The sequence below is a fragment of the Scardinius erythrophthalmus genome, assembly GCF_964197995.2.
Source record: "Scardinius erythrophthalmus genome assembly, chromosome: 5".
Taxonomy (NCBI): Eukaryota; Metazoa; Chordata; class Actinopteri; order Cypriniformes; family Leuciscidae; genus Scardinius; species Scardinius erythrophthalmus.
The window spans coordinates 51856173-51879770 of NC_138225.1; the positions used below are offsets into that span (position 1 = coordinate 51856173).

At 36.2% G+C, this 23598-nt stretch overlaps 3 protein-coding genes across 7 annotated transcripts; 2 read left to right on the forward strand and 1 right to left on the reverse strand.

Annotated features, from left to right (window-relative positions):
* Window positions 1–6: 6 nt before the first annotated feature.
* Window positions 7–4837, reverse strand: mob1a (MOB kinase activator 1A). Of its 2 annotated transcripts, XM_081366330.1 has the most exons (6): window positions 4378–4837; window positions 3415–3581; window positions 3239–3332; window positions 2319–2452; window positions 2068–2231; window positions 7–939 (listed from the first exon to the last, which is right to left on the reverse strand). In XM_081366330.1, exons 1-6 carry the CDS (start codon window positions 4389–4391, stop codon window positions 862–864), a joined length of 651 nt encoding a protein of 216 aa, XP_081222456.1. In that variant the 5' UTR covers window positions 4392–4837; the 3' UTR covers window positions 7–861. The 2 variants fall into 2 exon arrangements, with proteins under 2 accessions (XP_081222456.1, XP_081222455.1); XM_081366329.1 differs by having other exon boundaries at window positions 2068–2452; window positions 4378–4524.
* Window positions 4635–15434, forward strand: mthfd2 (methylenetetrahydrofolate dehydrogenase (NADP+ dependent) 2, methenyltetrahydrofolate cyclohydrolase). Its single transcript, XM_081366321.1, has 8 exons — window positions 4635–5057; window positions 7026–7210; window positions 9583–9705; window positions 10956–11108; window positions 12238–12345; window positions 12425–12517; window positions 12620–12745; window positions 14206–15434. The coding sequence occupies exons 1-8, from the start codon at window positions 4978–4980 to the stop codon at window positions 14352–14354; spliced, it is 1017 nt and encodes a 338-aa protein (XP_081222447.1). The 5' UTR covers window positions 4635–4977; the 3' UTR covers window positions 14355–15434.
* A 291-nt stretch (window positions 15435–15725) lies between these two features.
* arl6ip4 (ADP-ribosylation factor-like 6 interacting protein 4) lies at window positions 15726–23519 on the forward strand. 4 transcript variants are annotated; one of them, XR_014030215.1, is made up of 7 exons: window positions 15726–15883; window positions 16867–17000; window positions 18271–18555; window positions 19803–19920; window positions 20014–20083; window positions 22206–22435; window positions 22964–23519. XR_014030215.1 is itself a non-coding variant. In XM_081365749.1 (7 exons), exons 2-6 carry the CDS (start codon window positions 16889–16891, stop codon window positions 22260–22262), a joined length of 642 nt encoding a protein of 213 aa, XP_081221875.1. In that variant the 5' UTR covers window positions 15726–15883; window positions 16867–16888; the 3' UTR covers window positions 22263–22267; window positions 23138–23519. The 4 variants fall into 4 exon arrangements, 2 of the variants coding, with proteins under 2 accessions (XP_081221875.1, XP_081221874.1); XR_014030216.1 differs by having other exon boundaries at window positions 22206–22324; window positions 23078–23519; XM_081365749.1 differs by having other exon boundaries at window positions 22206–22267; window positions 23138–23519.
* The last annotated feature ends 79 nt before the right edge of the window (window positions 23520–23598 follow it).

Here is a 23598-nt window from a genome sequence, read left to right on the forward strand (position 1 = left end):
TAAATGTCAAAATAAAAGTTTTTTTTTATTGGCAAATTGCAAAAATAAAAGAAGTTTGAAACTTACCAAACTTACAACAACGTTAAAAGAACAACAAAAAAATCCTTTAATACAATACTTGTTACAGTGCACTTTTTGTAAGATGTCTTAAAATACCAACAACGCAAAATTCAATAAGATAAAAAGTTCAGCAAGTATTAATGAATAACCATTTCATAATTTAAAAAGCATTTGGGAATCTTTACCAACTTCATTGGCTAAATTCTAAATATTAACAGGTTAAAATGTTTTTCAAGAAAATCTGATGGTCTAACATGGTAGAAAATCATTGTGACAACAAATAAAAATCAAAGGAAAAATAAAATTTAGCATGAAATACTGCTGGATATAAATCCAACTCTTGTAAAAGGTATTGTAATAATCTTCACTGTTGAACATGCAATCACATAAGAAATGAAAACATAAAAAAAAAAAAACATTTGTCTTCAAACTTGTACAAAACAAAACAATAAAAAAAAACTAAAAATAAAATAAACTAAAAATAAAATAAACCGTTCTCTTTTTTCCACCGAAACATTATAAAAAGCAGGTTTTAGTTGTACTCCCATAAAAACTAAACTCTGATATAGTCTCATATCCCAGTCCATCACCAATACATGTCAAAAATAAGGGCTACAGTGTAATACTGACAACAGAAAAAACAGAGTTTTCAAGAAAGACTTAGGGAAGCACAGCTGAGATATTGCAAAGACTTTCACTGTGCACTAACAGCTATTTCAGATTCCAAAAAGTGAACAGGAAAAAAGAAAGGCTCTCTGGAAAATGCATTAAGGCCACCGAATATGGTATTAATAGCAGTTTCTATCTATCCTTGCTGCCTAGTTTCTCAATAAGGTCCTGAAGGGGTGCCAGCTCTCTGCGATCGATGAGATTGAACTCCTATGAAGAATAATCAAAAACAGAAATCAGTTCAAGAAGAGTCTTGCCCAAACTATTAAGAAATCGTCACAGGTACATACTGTTACCTATACGGTACCTCTCCCTCTGTGTGTCTGTTTAACTCCACCCGTTTCTTTTTGTTGTTGTTTTAATTAGGTACATAAGGTTCTCTTGAGTATGTGTTATGTTTGATACATTTCAGGGGTTTGTTATTCAATATCCTGCCTTTTCAAATTCTAAATAAAACTAACTTTCCACCTTATTCTAACGCCCCATGACGCTTTGTGTGAATTATGGGTGTAACTTCTGTTAATCTGTAAACAATCAGTGAAAGACTAGCTCTATGAACGCAATACGTTAAAAAAGTGTCACAATGAGATGACATTAATCTACTCACACTTCAACCATCGAACATTAAAAGGAAATTTAAAAGTGTAAAAGCATCAACAAGGTACTTTCAACAGACCGGATAACCCCAAAAGCGCGAGTCTTTGGTTAAATATCACTGTAGTAATATATATATATATATCTGTATTTTGTAACTAATGTTGCCTTAATCAGAAATGTTCATTAAGTTCAGCATTCGTGATACTATTTCAAAGTGATTTCTGTCATTTTGACAGATTATAAATTGCATTTACCTGTGAAAACAAACCTGGAAAGAGACGTGAGGATTTGAGGAGAATAATGAGAGATTCTTCATGCATTCCAGTGAATTATTAATGGAATATATCGTAGATTAAATTCGGGAGAACAGAGCACAAATGTGCAGCATATGTTGTCCTTTTTTATACTTTTACAGCGGATTGCAAAGGGAAAAAAGAAAATAATCACGAGGAAAAGAAAGCAGCGACTGAAAAGAGCTCTTGCCGTAGATATTCTTGTTATAACATGTCACGTTAAAATAACAAGTGTAACGTTATTCTCATGATGTCTGAAAATAAATCATGAAGGAAAATTGACAGATCAGCTTTATTTGTAGGGCAACCTTATGATTTGAAATGATTCGTTTCAGCCTTTTTGAATGGAAGTTCCCCAAACCGGAAGAGCCACCCATAATTCAACACGCAGTAAACTCGTCAGGAATAAGGTGGACGGGATCTACTGGATGTGTGTTCATGCACTGACCTGTACAAAGAAGATGAAATGCTTGAAGGAGGTGTTGAGGTGAGCTTCCTCCTGAAGCTGCATGACCGAGTCGAAGTGCTGGTGGTAAATATGAGCATAAACCCTGAACAGACGCTTCAGAATAGTCTTCGCCACGGACATGAAGTTCTTGGGAAACGGAACGCCTGGAAGAATAAAGTTAATTTGAGAAGTTATTTGGCCGAGTCTGTGTGAAAAAGGTTGCACTGCAAAGTGGAATGGATCAAACGAACCGATCTTGGAGGGGAAGAGGGTTTCGTCATCCAGCTGATCCTGAACCCAGGTCATCAAGTAGTCGATGTACTTGGGCGCAGAACACTTGATGGGTTTTTTGATGTTGGTCCCATCAGCCCAGTGATACTCATACCTATTGATTTATCGGGCAAGACAGAGATTTGTTTATACACAATATTTTTTTTGTATACCATTTATACTCTTCATTAAATAAAAGATTCTAACATAAAAGTTTGTTTATATAATATATGTGTGTGTACATATGTATGTATGTATGTATGTATGTATGTGTATATATATATATATATATATATATATATATATATATATATATATATATATATATATATATATATATAGATAGATAGATAGATAGATAGATAGATAGATATAGATGTACACATATGTACACACACATATTATATAATAATAATAATTTGTTACATTTATATAGCGCTTTTCAAGGTCCTCAATGCACTTCACATATGGAAGGGGGGAATCTCCTCAAATTTGGCCAGGATGCCAATAAACACAAACTTTTATAAACACAAACTTTTATGTTAGATGTGATTAATCCCTATTAATTGACTTGAGAGTATATTATATATATATATAAACAGTATTTGTGCCAAGCAACTTGAAGGTGTGCTTCTAATCGAAGATAATTTCCCTTTTTCGCCTTTTGAAACTTACCAACCTCATAACAACGTTAAAAAAAATCTTTTACTACAATAATTGGTTAAAAAACGAACTTAACTAACTTATTTAAAAAAAAAATATATATATATATAAGTGTTTATGTTTTAATGAGCAAGGCAGCATAATTCATGTATGCTAGCAGTTTTTCAGCCTACTATTCATTTGTTATTTTGCTGAAGGGAAAATACTCAAGCACTGAAGAGACGCTGTATTATTGTACCTGGGTCCTGCAGACATAACAGAGCAACTGATTTCTGTGCAGAATTCAGTGATCGTGCCATAGAGCATGTTGATCTGGTTGAAAAAGTCCACAGCTGAAATAAATGGGTACGGATTAAGCGTTATAATCATGATTAAATCAATTATTTTCTCAACAATACTTCCATACACACTCACTATTGACTGCAATCCATTCATTCAGGTCTTCTCCCTCCGGCAGCATCACAGCGGCTCGAAGATTACCGCTTCCTAAAGTGGCCTCTGCATGTTTCAGAAGCTCATACTGGTGAGAGCCTTCTGGGATATTCTTCTTGGGCTTGAATGTCTTTGATGAACGGTTTCCACTACGATAATAACAAAATAAGTCACATGTTGCATCAAGTCAGAAAAATGCAGAGATGTGGTTAAAATTGATTACACAATATATATCAACGGAACATGAGGGCTAGAACTGAAAAGAAGAAGATTTGCAATTCAAAAAACGCTGAGTCGAAACTTTCATGCTTTTTATAGAGATGTATTAGGGGAAAATAATGTATGCCAGAAGTAAAACAAAAAAAAAACAAAAAAGAAGAAGTAAAAATGGCTTTTTAATATTATCTAAAGCAGTGCCATATTTGTTAATTTCTTTTATATAATGTTCACAGTTATGCTTAGCCCATTTCGTCACATGAATGTGATATTTTCCAAGTAAAATAATAAGTTGTATGAGAAAAACAAACAAACAAAAAAACTTTGGGAATCAATGTTATAAAAAAAGAATATGACGTCAGACAGATCAATTTGTATTAATGTTACAGCCTAGAAATGAAGTTAGAGACATATCCAACCCAAATAATCTCGAATATACACATTCAAAGAAAAGATGGATCGTAGATTGCTAAGAAAAAATACACACTATTCTTCCATATCCAAGTTAAAGGAACTTTTCACGCTTGTGTATTGAGCAGAGCATATGTTTACGCCATGAACACAGGAACAGATGTCGACCGGAAATGTTGTTAGTTTTAAAAGTTTAATGTTATCGGAAATATTATTTGGTTTATTTTTTTTGCTGGGTGCACTTCCACATTACATATCATCTGCAATATGCGGTTATGAAAAAGAAAGTATGAACAGTCGCATCGGCTAAATACTTACAACAAGAAACTCATATCCGCTTCTTTTCTTCCCTCTTAAAACTTTTATAAGGCGATACGACTTTCTACTGCGATAAAGTTAATCCTCAAAGGCCTTTAGACACTATTTATAAGTAGGCCTACTCTTCGAAGTTCGATGTTTCAGAGACGAAAGATATAAGTAGGCGTAGAAGACAGATTCAGGAAATGTCTACGATTGGTTCCCTTTAAGTGATATGAAACCATAGACATAAAACGCCTAAGTTACGTTCTGACTAAGGGGAAAACCTCCTCATCTATACGAATCGGATATTGTTACGGTTTTGTTCGGTACTTTTAACTACAATTACATAACAATTATTAGTACAACTGTAAGTCAAAATCTCCCCGTCTGCCAAAAGCTTATATTTACACTGCGCATGCGCACTCTGAATCAAGGGGCGGGAGTTAGTTTCCCATCGGGGATCGTGTAGTGACGCTATAGCCACGCACAGGGGCATCGGGGTTAAAAACGTACTCTAGATGTTAGTCTGAACACATTTCTGCCGTTTTTCCACCTGGTCTGTTTTGGGTCACTTAGCTGTTTTCAATATTTGACTCTTATTTGCTCATATTAAGCACCATGGCTACACTCCGGGCGTTGCGGAAACTATGCCGGCATTTTCATCATCAGACATGTAGTTTTCATTTGTCATCTTCAAGGTAAGTGTCCAAGAGCTGTCCTCTCTCAGTCGTTTATAGAATAAGTTATAGAATAAGAATAAGGGATACGAGTGTCACTGTGTTGATCCGCTCTAGATAAACTAAAACTGGTTGTCATATATACATCGGAACTGTTAATATGTATTAGTTATACCTCTACATCTGAGATGTAAAAGCATGTCACATGAGACTCGTTCTCGATGGGTTGGTTATGTTACGTAACAAAAGCCGGTTTAATTGTTCACTTCATCTGCGCGCGCGCCCCCGATCAGCGCGCGCGGCTGATGTAATGTCACAAACTGCTTGCATGCAGCCGGCGTCAAGTTTCTAATTTCTGTGCTCATGTGTGGATGATTTGTAGTGGTCGTTATATGCATGATGGCTCAAATTGAGCACATACCCGTTTTAATTTATGCTCCGCGTCGTCAGTGATTTAGTGGGATTAATTTAGCTGTGCTGAAAACATTATACACATGTGATACATTCGTAAATTGAAGTCACGACCATTATCAGTACTTATCCGTGCACATTTCTTTTTAAGTCGTGTGCCCTCGTAATCTTAAAAAAAAAAAAAAAAAAACTTCCAATCTTGCAAAGACATTTCATCTCTGATGACGTGTTTACTGGCGCGTGGGCGGGACTACCTGTCACTCACATGAGATCCACCAATAGCAAACCACATTGATCCAAGTCCCGCCTAAATTGTTTCTTGATCGTGAAGCCGTTTTTACTCGTGAATAAACATCACAATAGGGAAGAAAAAACTATCATGTCAACTTTCAAAGTGTTTTCTGTGTAAAATAAACTAGTAATAAAAAAAGAAGCAGTATATTACGCTTAATGATGTCTTTTGTTACCAGTCTTGACTAAGAAAAAGCTAGCGAAAACAACTCAATCTCGAGCAATCAGCTTTTATGTCGAGATCACAAGAAAATTAATTCGTGATCATGGGAAAAGCTAATTTTGTTCGAGAAAATAGTTTGTGGATTCTTAAATATTCCATAGTTAACGGTTGTTTACACTAACGGTGTTAAAGATCAGCCATTTAATGTTTATATTTGCGCTTTTGGCAGATTCCTTTATCAAAATCGACATAGATTTCAAAGTATGCATTTTATCAGTTCACGCATTGTCCATTGCTCCAGTCTATCGTTCTACATACAGTTTGACTTCTGATTAAAAATATGCCTCATCAAAGCGTCATGTAAAACTGCAGAGCAGAGAATAGTAAGTTATGTTCACACATTTGCATTGACTGCTATATTATGCCTTATGTATACTAATTATTAAAAAATATATATCTTTTTGTTGCTATTGGATAAGGCTCCTACATTTAACAATTTAGAAGTCTCTCTTTACAAATGATGCAAGAATGCTCTGACGTTCTTCAATGGTGGCCTGTTATCTTCGGTTATTGTCCATATGTCTTTATTTAGAGTCTATAATCACACCAGCACAGAGCTTATCTTTAGCCCACAGCCGGGACTCCCAGCGGCAATCGCTGGTGCCATGGAGTGTTTGAGGATATTGTATGAACAGATAAATTGGTAACACTTTACAATAAGGTTCGTTAGTTAACATTAGTTAACATGAACTAATAATAATGAACTGCACGTATACAGCATTCATTAGTCTTTGTTAATGTTAATTTCAACATTTACTAATACTTTATTCAAATCTTGTTAACATTAGTTAATGCACTGTGAACTAACATGAGCAAACAATAAACCGCTGTATTTTTTATTAACTTACATTAACAAAGATGAACAAATACAGTAACAGATGTATGGTTTGTTCATGTTAGTTAATACATTAACATTAATTCAATAATACATTAACTAACGAATCTTATTGTAAAGTGTTACCAATAAATTTCACCTGGGAAAAAAAAGTGTTCAGATCAGAAGCAGAATTGTTGTTCTTTGCTGTGAAATTTTGCCCTCCAATCTTTGACCTTTTGTTTTCCAGACAAGATGCTGTGATCATCTCGGGCAGAAAGCTGGCCCGTCAGATCCGCAACGAGGCGCGTGCCGATGTGGAGGAGTGGGTCTCCGCTGGGAACCGAAGACCTCACCTGAGCGTAGTGTTAGTGGGAGACAATCCCGCCAGTCACTCGTACGTTCTCAATAAGACCCGTGCCGCAGCGGAAGTGGGTAAGATACGGGTTATCTGCTCCCGTCACACTTTAATAAACTGTAACGTTTCTACCAGACAAGGTTGTCGTCAGGTACAATCATATATCAAGGGATTTTAAGGGCCGTTTTGGCCGTTCATTTAAATGACAACAGCGTTTTTGGGGCCTGAAAACACAAAAAAGTGTTTCAAAGTGCAAGTTTTTGAATTCCTTATTGTCTCCGTGTAAACTACAAAAACACCAATTTGTGGAAACTGTGACGTCATGAGTATGCGTGTTCAGTCTATGGGTGCGTAGTGTTTCTTAACAAAGTGACATTGCCATCTACTGGATTGGCAGCAGAATACAGCGTTTTTTAATCTTTTTCGTGGATCTGTTTGGGAAAAAAATTAAAGTCTCATCTAAACTCATCTTTGATCACCAAAATTACATATTTAAATGTTTTTTCCTTGAAAAAAAAAACAAATTGTCATGCCTTAAAATATCTTGAATGTAACTCGACACTCTTGCCTCACTTAGTATGCACGGTTCTATGAATATGCAAATGAGCCCCGCCTCCACTCACTCACTCAGCTCAGAGATCCACTGGTTGACGATCACTCGTTGATCTGATTGGTTACAAGGTAGTTTGTGACGTCAGAAACACCAGCGATTTCAAAGCGTGTTTTTGAGACTGTCTTTGGTTCACTGCAGTTTTAAGGAGAAAATACTCAGCAATGCTGTCGACTTATGAATTTACACATGGTTTGTCTTAAAGCATATTAAAAACACCACATAGACATATAAACAACATTAAAAGCTTGATTTTCACCACAGGGGGACTTTAAATGAGGCATATACACCACCAGTTAAAAGTCTGGACACTTTTCTTAACCGTTTGATATAAAGGCTAAAAGGGTTCGTTCACCCAAAAACTTGCCCTCATGTCGATCCAATCTTTGAAACACAAATAAATATATTTTTAATGAAACCCGAGAGTCTTCCATCCCTCCACTGAAAGTCCACACAAACCAAAATATCATAGAAGTGGTTTTAAAAGTAATCCATATGAATCCAGATCTTCCAAAGAAACATAGAGCACATCAGATATGGTTTCCAAGCACATTTGAGATTCCAATAACAATATTCGAGTGCTCTGTCCATTTGCTGATCAATATTTATAAGTGAACAAAAACGTGAATTCAATCTGTTCATCATATAAAACGATCGAGTCTCTTCAGAAGACTTGAATTAAAATATATATGGATGAATATGGATTAGTTTTACGATGTCTTCATGACACTTTTAAAGTGTCAAAATTTTGGTTGCATGGATTTTAAATCGAGACACTAAAATATTTTTAATTGTGTGTGGAAGATGAATGAAAGTCTATGTAAATGATAGTAAATGATGACAGAATTTTCATATTCGGTTGAACTATCCCTTTAATGCTTTTTATTAATCAGAACGGATAGTCTCTGAACAGCAGCTGTGAGTCTTGAACTCGGTATTGCTGTAGATGTCTATGTAAGCGATGCGTGTCACTTTCCGCTGTTGGCTGAATACAGTGAGCAAATCTATTTTGAGTGTACATATGACTCCTTACAGGTCCTGACGCTGGCGAGGGGCCTTTTATAATGGGTTTAATTTCCCTTGCTTTTATTTTGTGCTTATTTTCTATGCAAAGCACTTTGAATTGCCTTAGCGTGATACTTTAATTCCTTTCTATGTAAAGCATTTTGAATAACTGTTTTAATTTTCCTTGCTTTTATTTTGTGATTATTTTTATTCCTTTCTGTGTAAAGCACTTTGAATTGCCATAGTGTGTGAAATGTGCTATATAAATAAACTTGCCTTGCCTTGCCTTGCCTTATATTGGTCCCTATTGGCATTAGTACATTCACATTTTCTCATAAATGCACGTTTTCTTCAGTGCTTTTTAGTGTTAAAGCTGGAATAACTTTTAAACTCTTTACAGATTTTAAAACACTAGCCATCATACACTTGCAACTTTGTGCATCGTGAACTAAAGACACGCTACTTTTAAGTCATTCAGAAGACAACAAGTGAATGCAGAAACATAATGCTAGGAGAAGTGATGCAAGTGAAAACAATATCGAAATAGTACGCAATTTCGGATGTGAAATTGAACGTGTCTAAAATCAGCTCAAAATATCCAGCAAGTTTGAATTCCTGCGACTGGATGAAATTATAGTGTAAAGCTAAAACAATCTGTGTCTGTCTTTCACTGCACGTGAAATGTGCCAACTGGGACTGTCCAAAATCTGCAGGCCTTGTCTGAGTTTTGGCAACTAGAGCCGACTCGTTGAGGCATAAATGTGTAATCCAGCCTTTTGTCTTGATCTTTGCATTACATTATATTGATTCACTGTTCTGTTTTATTCTGTGTAGGCATTAGTAGCGAGACCATCTTGAAGCCTTCTTCTATCAGTGAGGAGGAGCTGCTCGACCTTATCAAGAATCTCAACTCCGATCACAGAGTCGATGGTCTGTTGGTACAGCTTCCACTTCCTGGTAGGTTAACCGAAGATAACTGCCCATAACCAGCGCTCATTTTAGTTTTATTAATATTTTGTATTAGCTTTTATTTTTAGGTTTTTAGTTTTCATGTTAATTTTAGTAAAAAAAATTGTGCTTTTAAAACAAATTTTTTTTGTGCTATTTAGGCTTGATTTCAGTTTTAGTTTAGTTTCAGTTTGATCTATTTCCAGTAATTCATTTCAGAGCTCCAACTTAAGCTTATTTCAGTTTATTGCCAGGGCAATATTTCTCATTTCCATTTAGTGTACTTTTTTACTTTTATTTAAAAAAAAAAGAATTTCCAGCTTTATTTCAATTAACAGAAATGTGTTTAATACTTATCGTTGTAGCTGCACGATTATTGATACATTTGAGAATTAGGCCTAAGCTTTTTTTGGTTTTAAAAAGAGATCACGATTCTTCCACAAATCTGAATAGACAACTAAACAAAATAACACGTGATTTACTACAGATTCTGACCAAATATTAATTGCTGCAGTCAATTTAAAATGTTAAAAATCAGGTTGAATGAATGATTCGCTCATAAAGACTTCACTTGTTTCATTACTGGATGAATCAGCGTTTTTGAACAAATCTCTTGAGTGAACGATTCAATGACTAATTTTTTAACAGTCATTTGTCGCCACCTACTGGTGTAATGATGTAATCGATACAATCATTATTTTAAGTGTCAAGTTTTGTGATTTACTCTATTTTGATCACTACTGTAAACATTAGTTTAGATCCGATCTATAAACTTTTATCCCAGTACTTCTATGATCATTAGAATTATTGTAAAATGATACGGTGTGTTTGAAAAGACTGTTTGTGAAGCTGTTTCACATCTAAACATGACCTCTGCTCTCTCTGGGTCAGAACGCAGATCTGAATGTTCGCTGTACTCGTACTTGCCAAAGGTTTAATAGACAGAGCCGAATCGCTGTCATTTATGAATAAGATCATGTGGGTGTTTGAATCCAGATTGTGATCTTTTAACGATTAATCATGCAGCTCAACTTTTGGTTTTAGATAATGATAATAACCCTGCCCATAAACAAGAGTTGATGTGCCTCTTTAGTTGTTGGTTATTGGACCGTTTACATTATCAGGGTCTTAGAAATAATTATTATATTATTTATTTATTTTATTTTTATTTTTTAGTCCAGGTTGTGCTAGAGTTTCTAAAAAGGACATTAACACTTTATACAGACTAATTTTTTTAAATTGTTCCCTCTCTTACACAGATCACATTGACGAGCGACTGGTGTGTAATGCCGTCTGCCCAGGAAAAGATGTTGATGGTTTCCATGTGGTCAATGTTGGTCGCATGTGCCTGGATCAGACAACTATGTTGCCTGCCACTCCCTGGGGAGTCTGGGAGATTATAAAACGGACAGGTGAGAAACACATTATTGATCGCACAGCATAATTTAAACCCCAGCAGCTTTTAGACATTGTAGAAAAGAAATAGCTTTCTTTAACAAGCCGTACATTTTACTCCAAGTAATAATATAAAGGGGCATGATGGGAGGAAAAATTATCCCCCGAAAAACTTTGCATTTTCTCGCAAAAAGCACAAAACTTTCGCGAGCAAACTCAAAAACATTGACAAATATTTAGACATAGTGACTCTTGCGCTGTGTTTGCATACTTTACCACAGCTGGAGTGAAATAAATGCAATATTTGTCAAATACACAGACTTTTCAGAGACATTTTCATTCAATACTTTATGTACTGCTTAATACTACATAAAGTCTGTTTGTACAAGAATAAAGTTCAACATAACCCTATACTATCAATAAAGTGGGGTCTACTTTTTTAAAACTTTCAGAAAAGTGTTAGTTTACAGGAACCCGTGTATATATGCCGTCAAGAGCATGCCAAACCTGTAGGTGTCAGTGTAACGAGAAGCTCAATCCCACGTTAGCCAATCAGAATCCCGAAAATAGCAACAACAGCAACGAATCACTTCCTCTTTCTGGTCGCATTTTTAACGCAGGTGCAAGTTCTGTCGCATACTGTGACGTCGGCTGCCTAAAACTCAGTTTACATGCAAACGTGCAAACTAAGTTTTCCAAAATCTCCACTCTGGCCGGAGTTTTTAGAAAGAATCGTTTTCAGAGGTGAATTCTCCGTTTGCATGTAAATGAAGGGCACAAACGAAGGGAAATGTCTCCGTATTTCAAAATAACCATGTACGTGTAAATGGGGTCTAACAAGCCTTATGCAACACAGGCCCCTCCCCCTCATGAGTGGACACGCCCCTTGCTGCTGATTGGCTACAAGTGAGTTTTGGTGCTCGGTTTAATCCGCTTACAACAGCGTTTCTCAGAAATCGCTCACTGTATAGAACGTATAACGTAACGTAATATAGAACGGTGATTAAACTGACTGGAACTCCCTGTGCATTAAACAGTTTGATCGGATCAAATTGATCAAACAGATCAAAATCAAATATTCAGGCCGAACAAACATGGTATAAAATATCAGTTGTTCTTGTGTTCACTGGATCTTGTTTCTCGTAGGCATACAGACGCTGGGTAAGAATGTGTTGGTGGCCGGTCGCTCCAAGAACGTTGGCATGCCCATCGCAATGCTGTTGCACACAGACGGGAAACACGAACGCCCGGGAGGTGAGAGAATGAAGCAAACGCACGAGCACTTCTGATGAGGTTCGGTTAGGCATTAATATAATTGGCTGTTTTGTTTCAGGTGATGCGACAGTGACCATCTCCCACCGTTACACTCCCAGAGAACAGCTCCGTCAGCACACACAAATCGCGGACATCATTGTTGCTGCTGCAGGTACGAACTTCAATTTGCAAATGAAATTGATCTTAATGCATGTTTGCCGCCGTGTGTTTCTGTGTGGTGCTCACTGACTGACGAACACCATTATCCCTTCAGGTATTCCTAACCTCATCACTGCTGATATGATCAAGGAGGGCGCGGCTGTTATAGATGTTGGTATCAACAGAATATTGGACCCGTTGACTGGGAAAAACAGACTTGTTGGTGATGTGGACTTTGAAGGTAAGAAGGAAACGCAACTAGTTGTGTGATTTTCTGTAGTTGCTGAAATAATAGGCTAAATGCCTTTAAGACTTTCTCAGTTAATTTAATCTTTGTGCTTGGATATCTTATAATATCAGTCTTGGGTGAATTATTTTTTTTACCTTCATCTTTCTTTAGTGTGTAATGTTGCTGTTTGAGCATTAAAAAGCTCTGCAAAGTTCCAGTTCTTCTCTATATCAGTGTCACTGTTTATGAACTCCCTGAAACGCCTCTATTGACAAACACGTCACAATATCCCTTATTTAAATAATTAATACTCAGAATAAAGGGGCGGGGACTGGTTGAGTTAGTTAGTGGTGTGTTAAGCTGGTGGTTATGGTAAGGGGCGGGACATTTCCCAAACACACTCGAAGTGCTCGACCAATCACAACACACTGCTCCAGCCGACCAATCAGAGCACAGTGTGCTTTTCAGAAGGAGGGGCTTCATAGAGACAGGAAGTAAACAGAGCGTTACTGACAGACTGGGAAGAGAGGAGCCGCAACAATGGAGTATATGAGGAAAATAATCAACATTCAAGCTTGAAAACCAAAAAACAACATCAAGACTTTGTAAAAGGGCATAATAGATCCTCTTTAAGGAAGTTTGAGTATGGTTTAAAGTCCCCGTGAACCGGAAGTTGCAAACGACTTTTCTCCAGTGTTATGACGTATTTCCCAGTGAAAGGGAATATTGAACAGAGGGCAGGGTTTTACTCTAGCGCTCCTCCTCTCCATCTCTGCTCATAGCAGACTAACGGTTTGAGGGGAGTGGTTACGCGTTGCCCAAACCAATTCCTCAAACCTACGTCATCGGAGAAGGTCCTCCAATGCAGAGGGGAGGGGCATTTTCAGATTTTGATTAAAGATTACCATGGTAAAAAAATATTTTTTTTAATATTTTCTTGCACGGATTAATTGTTCACCACAAGACTGGTAATATGCGCTAACAAAGTAAATAGGGTCAATTTTGATTTCATGGGGACTTTAAAAAATATCCTATTGACTTTGATTGGAATTATGTAATTTAAATACTTGCGTACTGTATTATGCAACGTTAAATATATCGATATAGCAATATAACCACCTTTTACTAGGCAAATCCCATGTTTTTTTGGTGTGTTGATTCTTATGAACAGGTAAAAATAAACATGACACGAAGTTAAATCATGACAATATTCTGCAGCAGAAGCTAAACTAAAACTTTTACTGCCTTGCGATCCTTTTTAGTTTTTTAATTGAATTGTTAGCATTCATCATTTAAAAAATATAAAAATATCCGTTCTTCTAAATGTGTTTTAATCAAGGCATAAGTTAAAGGGACAACATGAAGAGGGGTGTTTGTTCTCCTACTTGTCTGACTGTAAATCTGCATGATTAAATATGTTAAATGTTAACGATAAGGAGCTTTCTGACATGACTTGTAATCCGTCTCCACAGGAGTTCGGAAGAAGGCCAGCTTCATCACTCCAGTCCCAGGCGGTGTTGGACCAATGACTGTAGCCATGCTGATGAAAAATACCATCAAGGCAGCAAAAAATGTGATTTTAACCCCCCCTCAGCGAGTGCGGATGGTGGCGTCCTCATAACACCCTCAGTCTCGCTCGCTTCACATTCCACACTCCCACTCTATCTTGAGGATCTCCAGGTGGAAAGGCAATCTTTAAATGCTATTTTTGTTTAGATAAACATATATATATTCAAGGGTTTGAGAAAACGAATGTGCTTTTTCATTCGGATATTTTAAACAAAATATATATTATTTAGTGTATATTCTTTTCAGTTACATCGCCAAGCTTTAGACACGTTTCAACTTTTGTTTATGCACTGTTACAGTTTTGCATTTTTTCAGCATTTTGTATGTTTAAGTATTAAAATAGGTTATTGCCAGATGTTTTGAAGCGTATTTATTAATGAGAAACACATGAGAAATGTTCTAGTACAACTGCAGTCAGTGGTAAGACAGTGTTGTTGCGTTTACCTTTGGGTTCCTGCAGCACAGATGTGAATGTGTTGAAAGAGTCACATGGCCAATGCTGGTCAATAGTTGTGAGTCAGCGTGAAAGATAACTGACCAAATGACCTTTGCAATGATGGTTTACTCCTCTAGGGAATATTTGTGATTTGAATTGACTGACACATCACGTCTTTATTTTATCCCCCCCCATCTATTGAGATTGAAAGAAAATTTGACTGAAGTTTGATGAAAAATCTTGGCAGGTTGGTGCTTTTTTTAGCTGTATTTTCCGATGTCTTACTGATATCAAAACTGTTTTGCATACTAACATGTAATGCCTTCCAGACATGAAATTAAAAGCATCATATGCAACCTTATGTTTTATTTGAATCATATTAGCCTGTTTGTATTTGAATCCCTTAAGTGTTTTGTTCAAACGTAGGAACTAGTATGGTTATGTTCTAACTTCTATTATGATTATGGAGTTTATTGATAATATTCATGTAGTTCATGGTGCCAGCAATGTAAAGGCTGTAGGATTAACTCCTAGGACATGCATGAACTGATAAAATGTACCTTGAAAGCAATATGAGTCACTATGGATAAATCCATCAGCCAAATGCATTTACAAAAGTAAATTTCAAGAATATTTTTGAATGTATAATATAGTTTGGTGTGTGTGTGTATACAAGTTTTTAAAAATGCCACAAGTAAAAAAAAAATAATAATAAAAGATTTTGTGAATCATAATTATGAGATGAAAAGTCGAAATTATGACAGAAAAGTCAATCTCTTTCCCCATAATTTCGACTTTTTAATCACATAATAGTTATGGCTGTTTTAAAGACTTACGCAATTTAATTAATAGTAAAATTTCATAAAATTGAATTGAATAATCATATATATATATATATAAATACAAGTATATATAAATATTAAACTTAAATGTATATTATTATTAAGATTATTTTGTAAATATATAGAAGAAATGTAAATAGTTTTTACGCCTGGAACTTTCATTATGAAAAATCACGAAATCCGGATATCCGGCATTCTGTTGTTGTTACTGCAGAGAGTGCACAATTACGGCTCTCTACAGGCTTCAGGTTTAAAGATCTTATTAGAAAGCAGAAAGTAAAGGAATTCTGCACTGGTGGATGAGTAAGTATTAATGGGCGTTATTTATTGGGTCACTATAATTAAGATGAAGCATGTGCTGGCGTAATTTGATGTTAGATTAGTAACGTTAGACGCCATGCAGTTCCGGGCCTGTTGCAATAACGTTACACACTTTCTGCGTTTATACAGCCTTATTTATCCCCTCGACTTAAACACTAGAGGAGTTTATAACGATGTATCCCCAGTTTTGTATAGTTCCTCATAACGACAGGTGGCAGTGCAGAGGAACTCTCGGCTAAACCAGCTTTAAGTCACATTTATGCGCTTTATATAATACAGTTTGTCTCAATGCTTGCACGCACACTTTACTGTTGTTCATACGTCTCTTGTAAGTAACCATCTTATTAATTTGAGTAACGTTACGTTAGCTCCTTAGGACATTTATCGTACTTTGCTTGCCTTGCACACAGACTTATGGAAGCCAAATTCTGCCACAAGTTTAAAAATAATAATAATAATAATAAAAGATTTTTTTAATCATAATTATGAGATGAAAACTCGAAATTATGACAGAAAAGTCAATCATGACATAGAAAGTCATAATTTATTTTTCCTCATAATTTCGACTTTTTTTATCTCATATTTATGACTGTCGTAATTATGACATAGTATTATTTGTAGCCTACGCTAAAAAAAGCCTTTTTAAAAGATTTACGCAATTAATAGTAAAATTCCATTGAATTGAATAATCCTTACATAATTTAATTGAATAATATGAACAATCATTAATTCAATTTGATGGAATTTTACTATTAATTAAATTTAAAAAATAAATCTAAAATCTGAAAATGAATGCATTAGATAATGTTAACGAATTGAACCTTATTGTTAAGTGTTATCAAAATTCTATACTTGATATACTTTGCACTTTTTTTTTTAACCTGCAGATTTATAGCAATTGCATTTATTACAAGATCATTCTGCTTTAAAACCGTAATGAATCAGGACCTCTACTTTCCTGACAGCTTGCCAAGTCCATTATTACTGATGGGAGGGAGTGACACTGAAAGACACGAGGAAGAGAGCAAATCCCTGAGCTTGTCATCAAGCGCCAGGAGACCCAGTCCAAGCCTCCAGAAGAAACATGAACGCTCCTCTGGTGAGAGAAACTGCTGCTCTCAATAACGGGGTGGTTGAATATGATGATTTCACTTTTCTACCTTTAGTTAGTGTGTAATGTTGCTGTTTGAGCATAAACAACATCTGCAAAGTTACAACGCTCAAAGTCCAAGCAATGGGAGATATTTTCTTTTACAGAAATCGCTTTTTAATGACTACAACAAACGACTGGTAGGGGCTATTTGCATAATTCCCGCCCCCGGAACACGATTTATAGATTATCAAGACAGAATATGCTAATCAATGACTAGAAGATAACTACACATCATCTACATAAATTCACCAAATAACCATTCAGAAATGTTGTTTACATGTTGTCACTTTTTGAGTCTCCATCTTTCTTTCTCCATCCATCTTTATGTTTTGAACATAAAAGGCTAAAAGTTCTTGAAATTTTCAGTGCATGTGTGTGTGAGGTAAAAGGACACAAGCTCTTGAAGCTCCGCCCCCTGTGCCGGGAGCAGCAGCTCATTCGCATTTAAAGGGACACACACAAAAACTGTGTTTTTGCTCACCCTCAAAAAGTGACAATTTTAACATGCTATATAAAAATATCTGTGGGGTATTTTGAGCTAAAACTTCACATACACACTCTGGGGACATCAGAGACTTATTTTACATCTTGTGAAAAGGGCATTATACCCCCCCTTTAACCACAAATGGGCTCTAATTATACCTATATTGACTACTGCGTTTACAACAAAAGAAAAGAAAATTCTGTCATTTGTGTGACCCTGTGAAGGCTGACATATGAAGTAATAATAATGTAATAGTAGTAAGTAGTAGTAATTAGTAGTAATAGTCCGGAAAATCTATTTTCATTTTTAAATGGAGTTAATTGAACCTTTTGACAAAGTAAAAAAATAGTCAAATAGTGAGAGGAAATATGGAGGGGAAAAAACACCTAAAATCTATTATAAACTGAGCACAAATATACAATTTGGTGCTGTTGCTCATATTTGCATATGGACAAAAAAGTAAGATGAAATTCTGATTGCTTGTAAGTTAATGAGATCTTTATTACAGTACAGCAGAGTACCTATTAAAAAAGCATATAAATATCAGTAGTCATTCTGTATCTACCTATAATATGTCTTAGTAAAATGATATTTAAATGCTGAGTTTTATGATTAAAGCTCTGTATTTTCAAAGCATATAATGCAATGCAATAGAATGAGGATTGAGAGATGAACAAATAGTAATGTGTACATACAGTATAACATGTGCCTCAAATTCTGGTCTGAAATTAGAGAAGAAGAAGATGAAGAGAAGCCGCTCCAACTCTTCATCGTCTTCAAGCTCCACTTCCTCATCCAGAGAAAAAAAGGCCAAGAAGAAAAAGAAACGGCGAGAAGAAAAGAAACTGAAGCGTGAAAAGAAGAGGGAGAAGAAGGAAAAGAAGCGGCAAAAGAAGTTAGCGCTGAAAGCTGAAAGAGAAGCAGTGCCGGCGTCTGTACCAACTCCTGTGTCTGAAGAACAGCTTCAGCCGTTCCTGCAGACCTGGCTGAATGAAGAAGCCAAAGAACCCGGCCCCGGTACGTGCTCACGCAATACACACCAGTGCCTAAAGGAGAAAAAGATAAGAAGTTATGATAACACTTTACAACAAGGTCCCATTACTTAATGCTAGTCAGTGCATTAACTAACAATGAGCAAAACGTTTGTTACAGTGTTATTCTTTGTTAACTAGAATATTTCTGATGTTTCATAAGCGCCACCTACTGTCAGAGACTGAAATTGCATTTTCATTCAGCGCAACCAATGCAAAAATCAACTCGAATTTTTATATCTCGATTATATCAGGTGCAATACAATACAATTTTCTCAAGGAAAACAAATCTCTTCACTAATGCTGTAAACTATGGGAGTCCGTTGTAGCCTATAGGCTTCATTAGCCTACTATAATATTGAAGGTAAAAATGAACTGATTTGTATACAAACACTTAAATTACACTTATATTACACTTAATTACAATATAAACATTTAAATGGTGGCTGTCATAAAAACTTGCCAGATTTATTCAAACATGCATTTAATTTAGAAGAACATTTAAAATTATAATGAATATGTAATATGGTGCATATATTTAGCAAAATGCTCCTCTCTAGAGTTAATTTTTCTGGCTGACTAACGAGTTTATGGTCACTGGACATGGTTTTTCTGAGGTAAATGTGACGTTACATGACTTTTTTACTGACGTCTTTTCACGGTTGAAACACTGATCGAGCGATTCCATGTGACATGATACGGATTTCCTCATTTAGGATAAGTTGTACTCATTTATCACACTTTCAGATGCTCATTCATGTTTATTTCGTGCTGTAACTGGTATTATTAAGGCAGAAGAGAAGATCATGTGCTTCTCTCGAGCTGAGCCAGAGCGATCTCACGCCACAGCGACAAAACGCTTTTGAATTTCGTAAGAAAATGGACATTATTTGAAATCTGAGACTGTTTCAAATCAATAGTAAAACAAAGATTATTGCGATTTATTGGATGGGATGCGCGCTACAATTTTCCATTCATTCATCAACTGAAAACAGGATGACTAGCCTCATCGATTCTTGGGATTTACGGTAAGAATCAATATCGGTTCGTAAAATCGAGAAATCTATATATTTTTTAACCAGCCCTACTTTTCATCATGAATTCATGTCAAATAATGTAGTAAACTAATATTAACAAATTAAACCTTTTTGTAAACTGTTACTGAAATGTGTGTTTGGAAATGTTGTGCTGAACATTTTCTGGAGATAAAATTGTGTTTCTGTCGTCCTGTAGTCATGACTGACGAACAGAAGGCCAGTTTTTGCACCAAGAGACCGATGACGAAGGAAGAATACGATGCGAGGCAAAGCATCATCCGCCGTGTCCTCGACCCCGAGACCGGGCGCACCAGGTGAAACTCTTAAATCCCTCTTTAGTATAAGTTTCTATCAGCCTGCTACATCCACAACACAGTGAAACGTTAACATGATGAATGTTTACACAGGCTCATAAGAGGCGATGGGGAAGTTTTGGAAGAAATTGTCACCAAGGAGCGACACAAAGACATCAACAAGGTGCGTGTCTTTCTGAACCATTATGTTTATCAGGGTTCCCACGGGTCCTTGAAAGTGTGTGAATCTGGAAAAAAGATTTCAAGGCCATGGAAAGTTCTTGAAAATAAACATGCAGAGATACAGATCCTTGAAAGTGCTTGAATTTATTTTGTGCAAGAAGTTTTTTAGAAAAAAATCCATATTATTCCCTCCGGTCCGCTAATGTGTTATTTCGCCATCACTTCGTAGCCTATGTACACTAGCTTGATTGATTTACGTTAGTTACATGCATTTGCAAGTTACGTTAAAGGTATAGCGGAGGATCTTTCCGAATTTTAGATAAGACCCGCCCTCTCCACTTTTTGAAAAGTTTGATTGATTCACCAGAATGATTGACAATTAGGAGGACCAATAGTATAGGTGATCCACCCGGAAGTAAAAAATCCTCCGCTATACCTTTAAGTGTTTCCCGCATGAGGTACTTTGTGTTGTACAGGGCTCTCAAGTTTTACCAAAAGCTTGGAGTGAGATCACATGCGGTTAGGGGAGGAGCCCTAATGAAGCCCCGCCCCCCAATTTTACCCATTGTTCATAATTAACCAGCCCAAATTGAAATTATAACAATTGGTAAATCTGATAAATGACAGAGCAATTCATCACATCAAATATACTCTTTAATGTTATATTTCAAAATTACAAATAAGTTATACAAAAATAAAAAAAAAAATACAACAAATTGCTCCAAACAGTTTGGAAAAACAAATCTTTTTGCATTTTGAATGTGTCTAGTCAAAATGGTATAATTATTTATTGTGTGGTGCATGGGACATTGTGAACAAATGACATATTAGAGTATTATTAAGGTGTGTGTGTGTGTGTGTGTGTGTGTGTGTACACAAGTGTACACACTCCAGCTTATGAAATGTGTTTTGTGTTTGAAAAATACAAATGCAATGGCAATGATTAATGTATGTTTTGACAGGATATAAAATATTACCCAGAGCACTCTGCTTTAATACATGTAGCCTTAATGTAACTAGAAAGACTATTAATACAGTATAATATATAATTTAAAATAAAATAAACAAATTTAAATGTATTTAAAATAAAATGAAGAAATACATCTTCATTCCTTCCCATATACCCACTAACATTCCCTTAGTTTAAGAAAACGTAAGCTAGCCAAACTGAGCCAAAGCTTCTGGCCTGGTTGCAGAGTAGTTGTAGAGTTTTTGACTGCATCAATAATAATGTAAACGATGGGCTATATATTAAATGTTCTAACCTAAAAATGTTAGACGAGCTTTCTTCCAACTTACCTTCTCCATCACGACGTGTGTTCACGCGATGTTGTTGGTTACCTAGTAACGAACGTACGGTGGCCGAGAATGTTCCGTCAACTTCCGTGTGTTCGCGCATCTGTGTTGCCTTGTAACGAACGCAATCTGGCCGAGATACGTGCTGGCGGCAGGAAACTTCACTTTGTGTGCCTGCGCCTCGTATACAACGTTATATATAAAGCTTGCAGGACAACTTGGTTGGCATTGCCTTTTCAGCGTGAGAAATACACGGTGTGGCGTGTGAGCGTGTGAACTGGTTGAATTGCGTGTGTCTCACGCCCAATGCGTGAGACTTGAGAGCCCTGGTTGTACGTTGCCATGACGTTCACGCGCACACGAAACAACTGAGACAGAACAGACACACCGCTGAAACATTGCAAAAATAGTCTGGTTGCATCAGCCTAAGCTCTTTTAAATAAAAGCCATGCAAAAGTTAATATCAGATCATTTGAAAATAGTTTAGGAGGATGTATCAAATATTCTTCAGTTTTATGCAAAACTGAAATACCACAAATAGAAGATCAGATCTCTGTCATATGGCCAAAAATAAATGCAAAAAAAAGATTTTTTGCATAGTTTGACACATGAAATCTGTAACGATGTTACTTACAAGGTAACACGATGTAACCTTGCTCTCTTTTGAAATGTGTCCCCACATTAAGTCCTTGAATTTGAGGGTGTTGGACCTGGAAAGTCCTTGAAAGGTCCTTGAGTTTGAAGTTAACCAATGTGTGGGAACCCTGGTTTATGTTTCTTGCAACTTTGTGAGAGATGTCATTGTTGTCTTGATGTTTTTCACACAGAAAGCCACTAAGGGCGACGGCGACGCCTTCCAGAAGAGACTGGGGATCAACAGGTAGCGAAAGTGGCGAATTTAAAGGATTAGTTCACTTCAGAATCAAAACTTCCTGATCATTAACTCGTCATGCAAGATGTTCATGTCTTTCTTTCTTCCGTCCAAAACAAATTAATGTTTTTGAGAAAAATATTGCAGGATTTTTCTCCATATAGTGTCTTCAATGGGGTCCAACAGGTTGAAGGTCCAAATGTGAGTTTCAGTGCAGCTTCAAAGTCTCGACACGATCCAGCCGAGGAATAAGAGTCTTATCTAGACAAACCAGCCGACATTTTATAACAAAAACAAAAACATTTATATACTTTTTAACCACAAATGCTCGTCTTGCACGTCCATGACTTCACACATTACGTAATCAGGTTTAAAGGTCGCACGACGTAGGCGGGAAATGTAAGGGTTGAAAAACTCCATCTCATTTTCTACTCACACTTCAAAATCGTCCGATATCGTTAATTTACCTTTTTTTGTAAATGATGTTTGATTTAGTCTTTGCACGTTCGCTTTGTAATCACTAGGTCGTCTCTTACGCCTATGTCACCCTTGACCTTTCAACGTGTTTTCATAATGTGTGGCGCATCAGAGCTAGTGCAAGACGAGCATTTGTGGTTAAAAAGTATATAAATGTTTATTTTTGTTCTAAAATGTTTGCTGGTTTGTCTAGATAAGACTCTTATTCCTCGGCTGGATCGTGTCGAGACTTTGAAGCTGCACTGAAACTCACATTTGGACCGCTGGACTCCATTGAAGACACTATATGGAGAAAAATCCTGGAATGTTTTCCTCAAAAACATTAATTTCTTTTGGACTGAAGAAAGAAAGACATGAACATCTTGGATGATGTGAGGGTGAGTAAATTGTCAGGAAATTTTAATTCTGAAGTGAACTGATCCTTTACGACAAGTCCTGGCCAATCCAAAGACTTCTGCATTTCTACAAGAATTCAACAATTCCTTAGGCCTTTTGTATTTCTGTCCCTTGACTAAATGTGGTGTGCGAATGATATTTTGCTCTCAGACGTTCATTTTTCAGGTTAAATACAGACTAAGTAGGAGTTGAAAAATACTTAGTCTTGACAGGAAACTAACTAGTTAGTCTTAACTAACTAAGACGCTTTGCATATTTGATGTTCTTTCAAATCAGGAAGAGACTGTATCTCATTTATCTGTAAATTGCAAAAGACTTTTTTAATGGCTTATTTATTTGTAAATAATGTCATTTTCTGTCTGATTGTATTCTTTGCCATTAAAGCTCAGCATCAGTTTATGGTATTACCTTTAATGAGACCAGAGGACTGCTGCGACATCAATAAAATACCTTTATGCATGTTGGTTTTCTTTCTT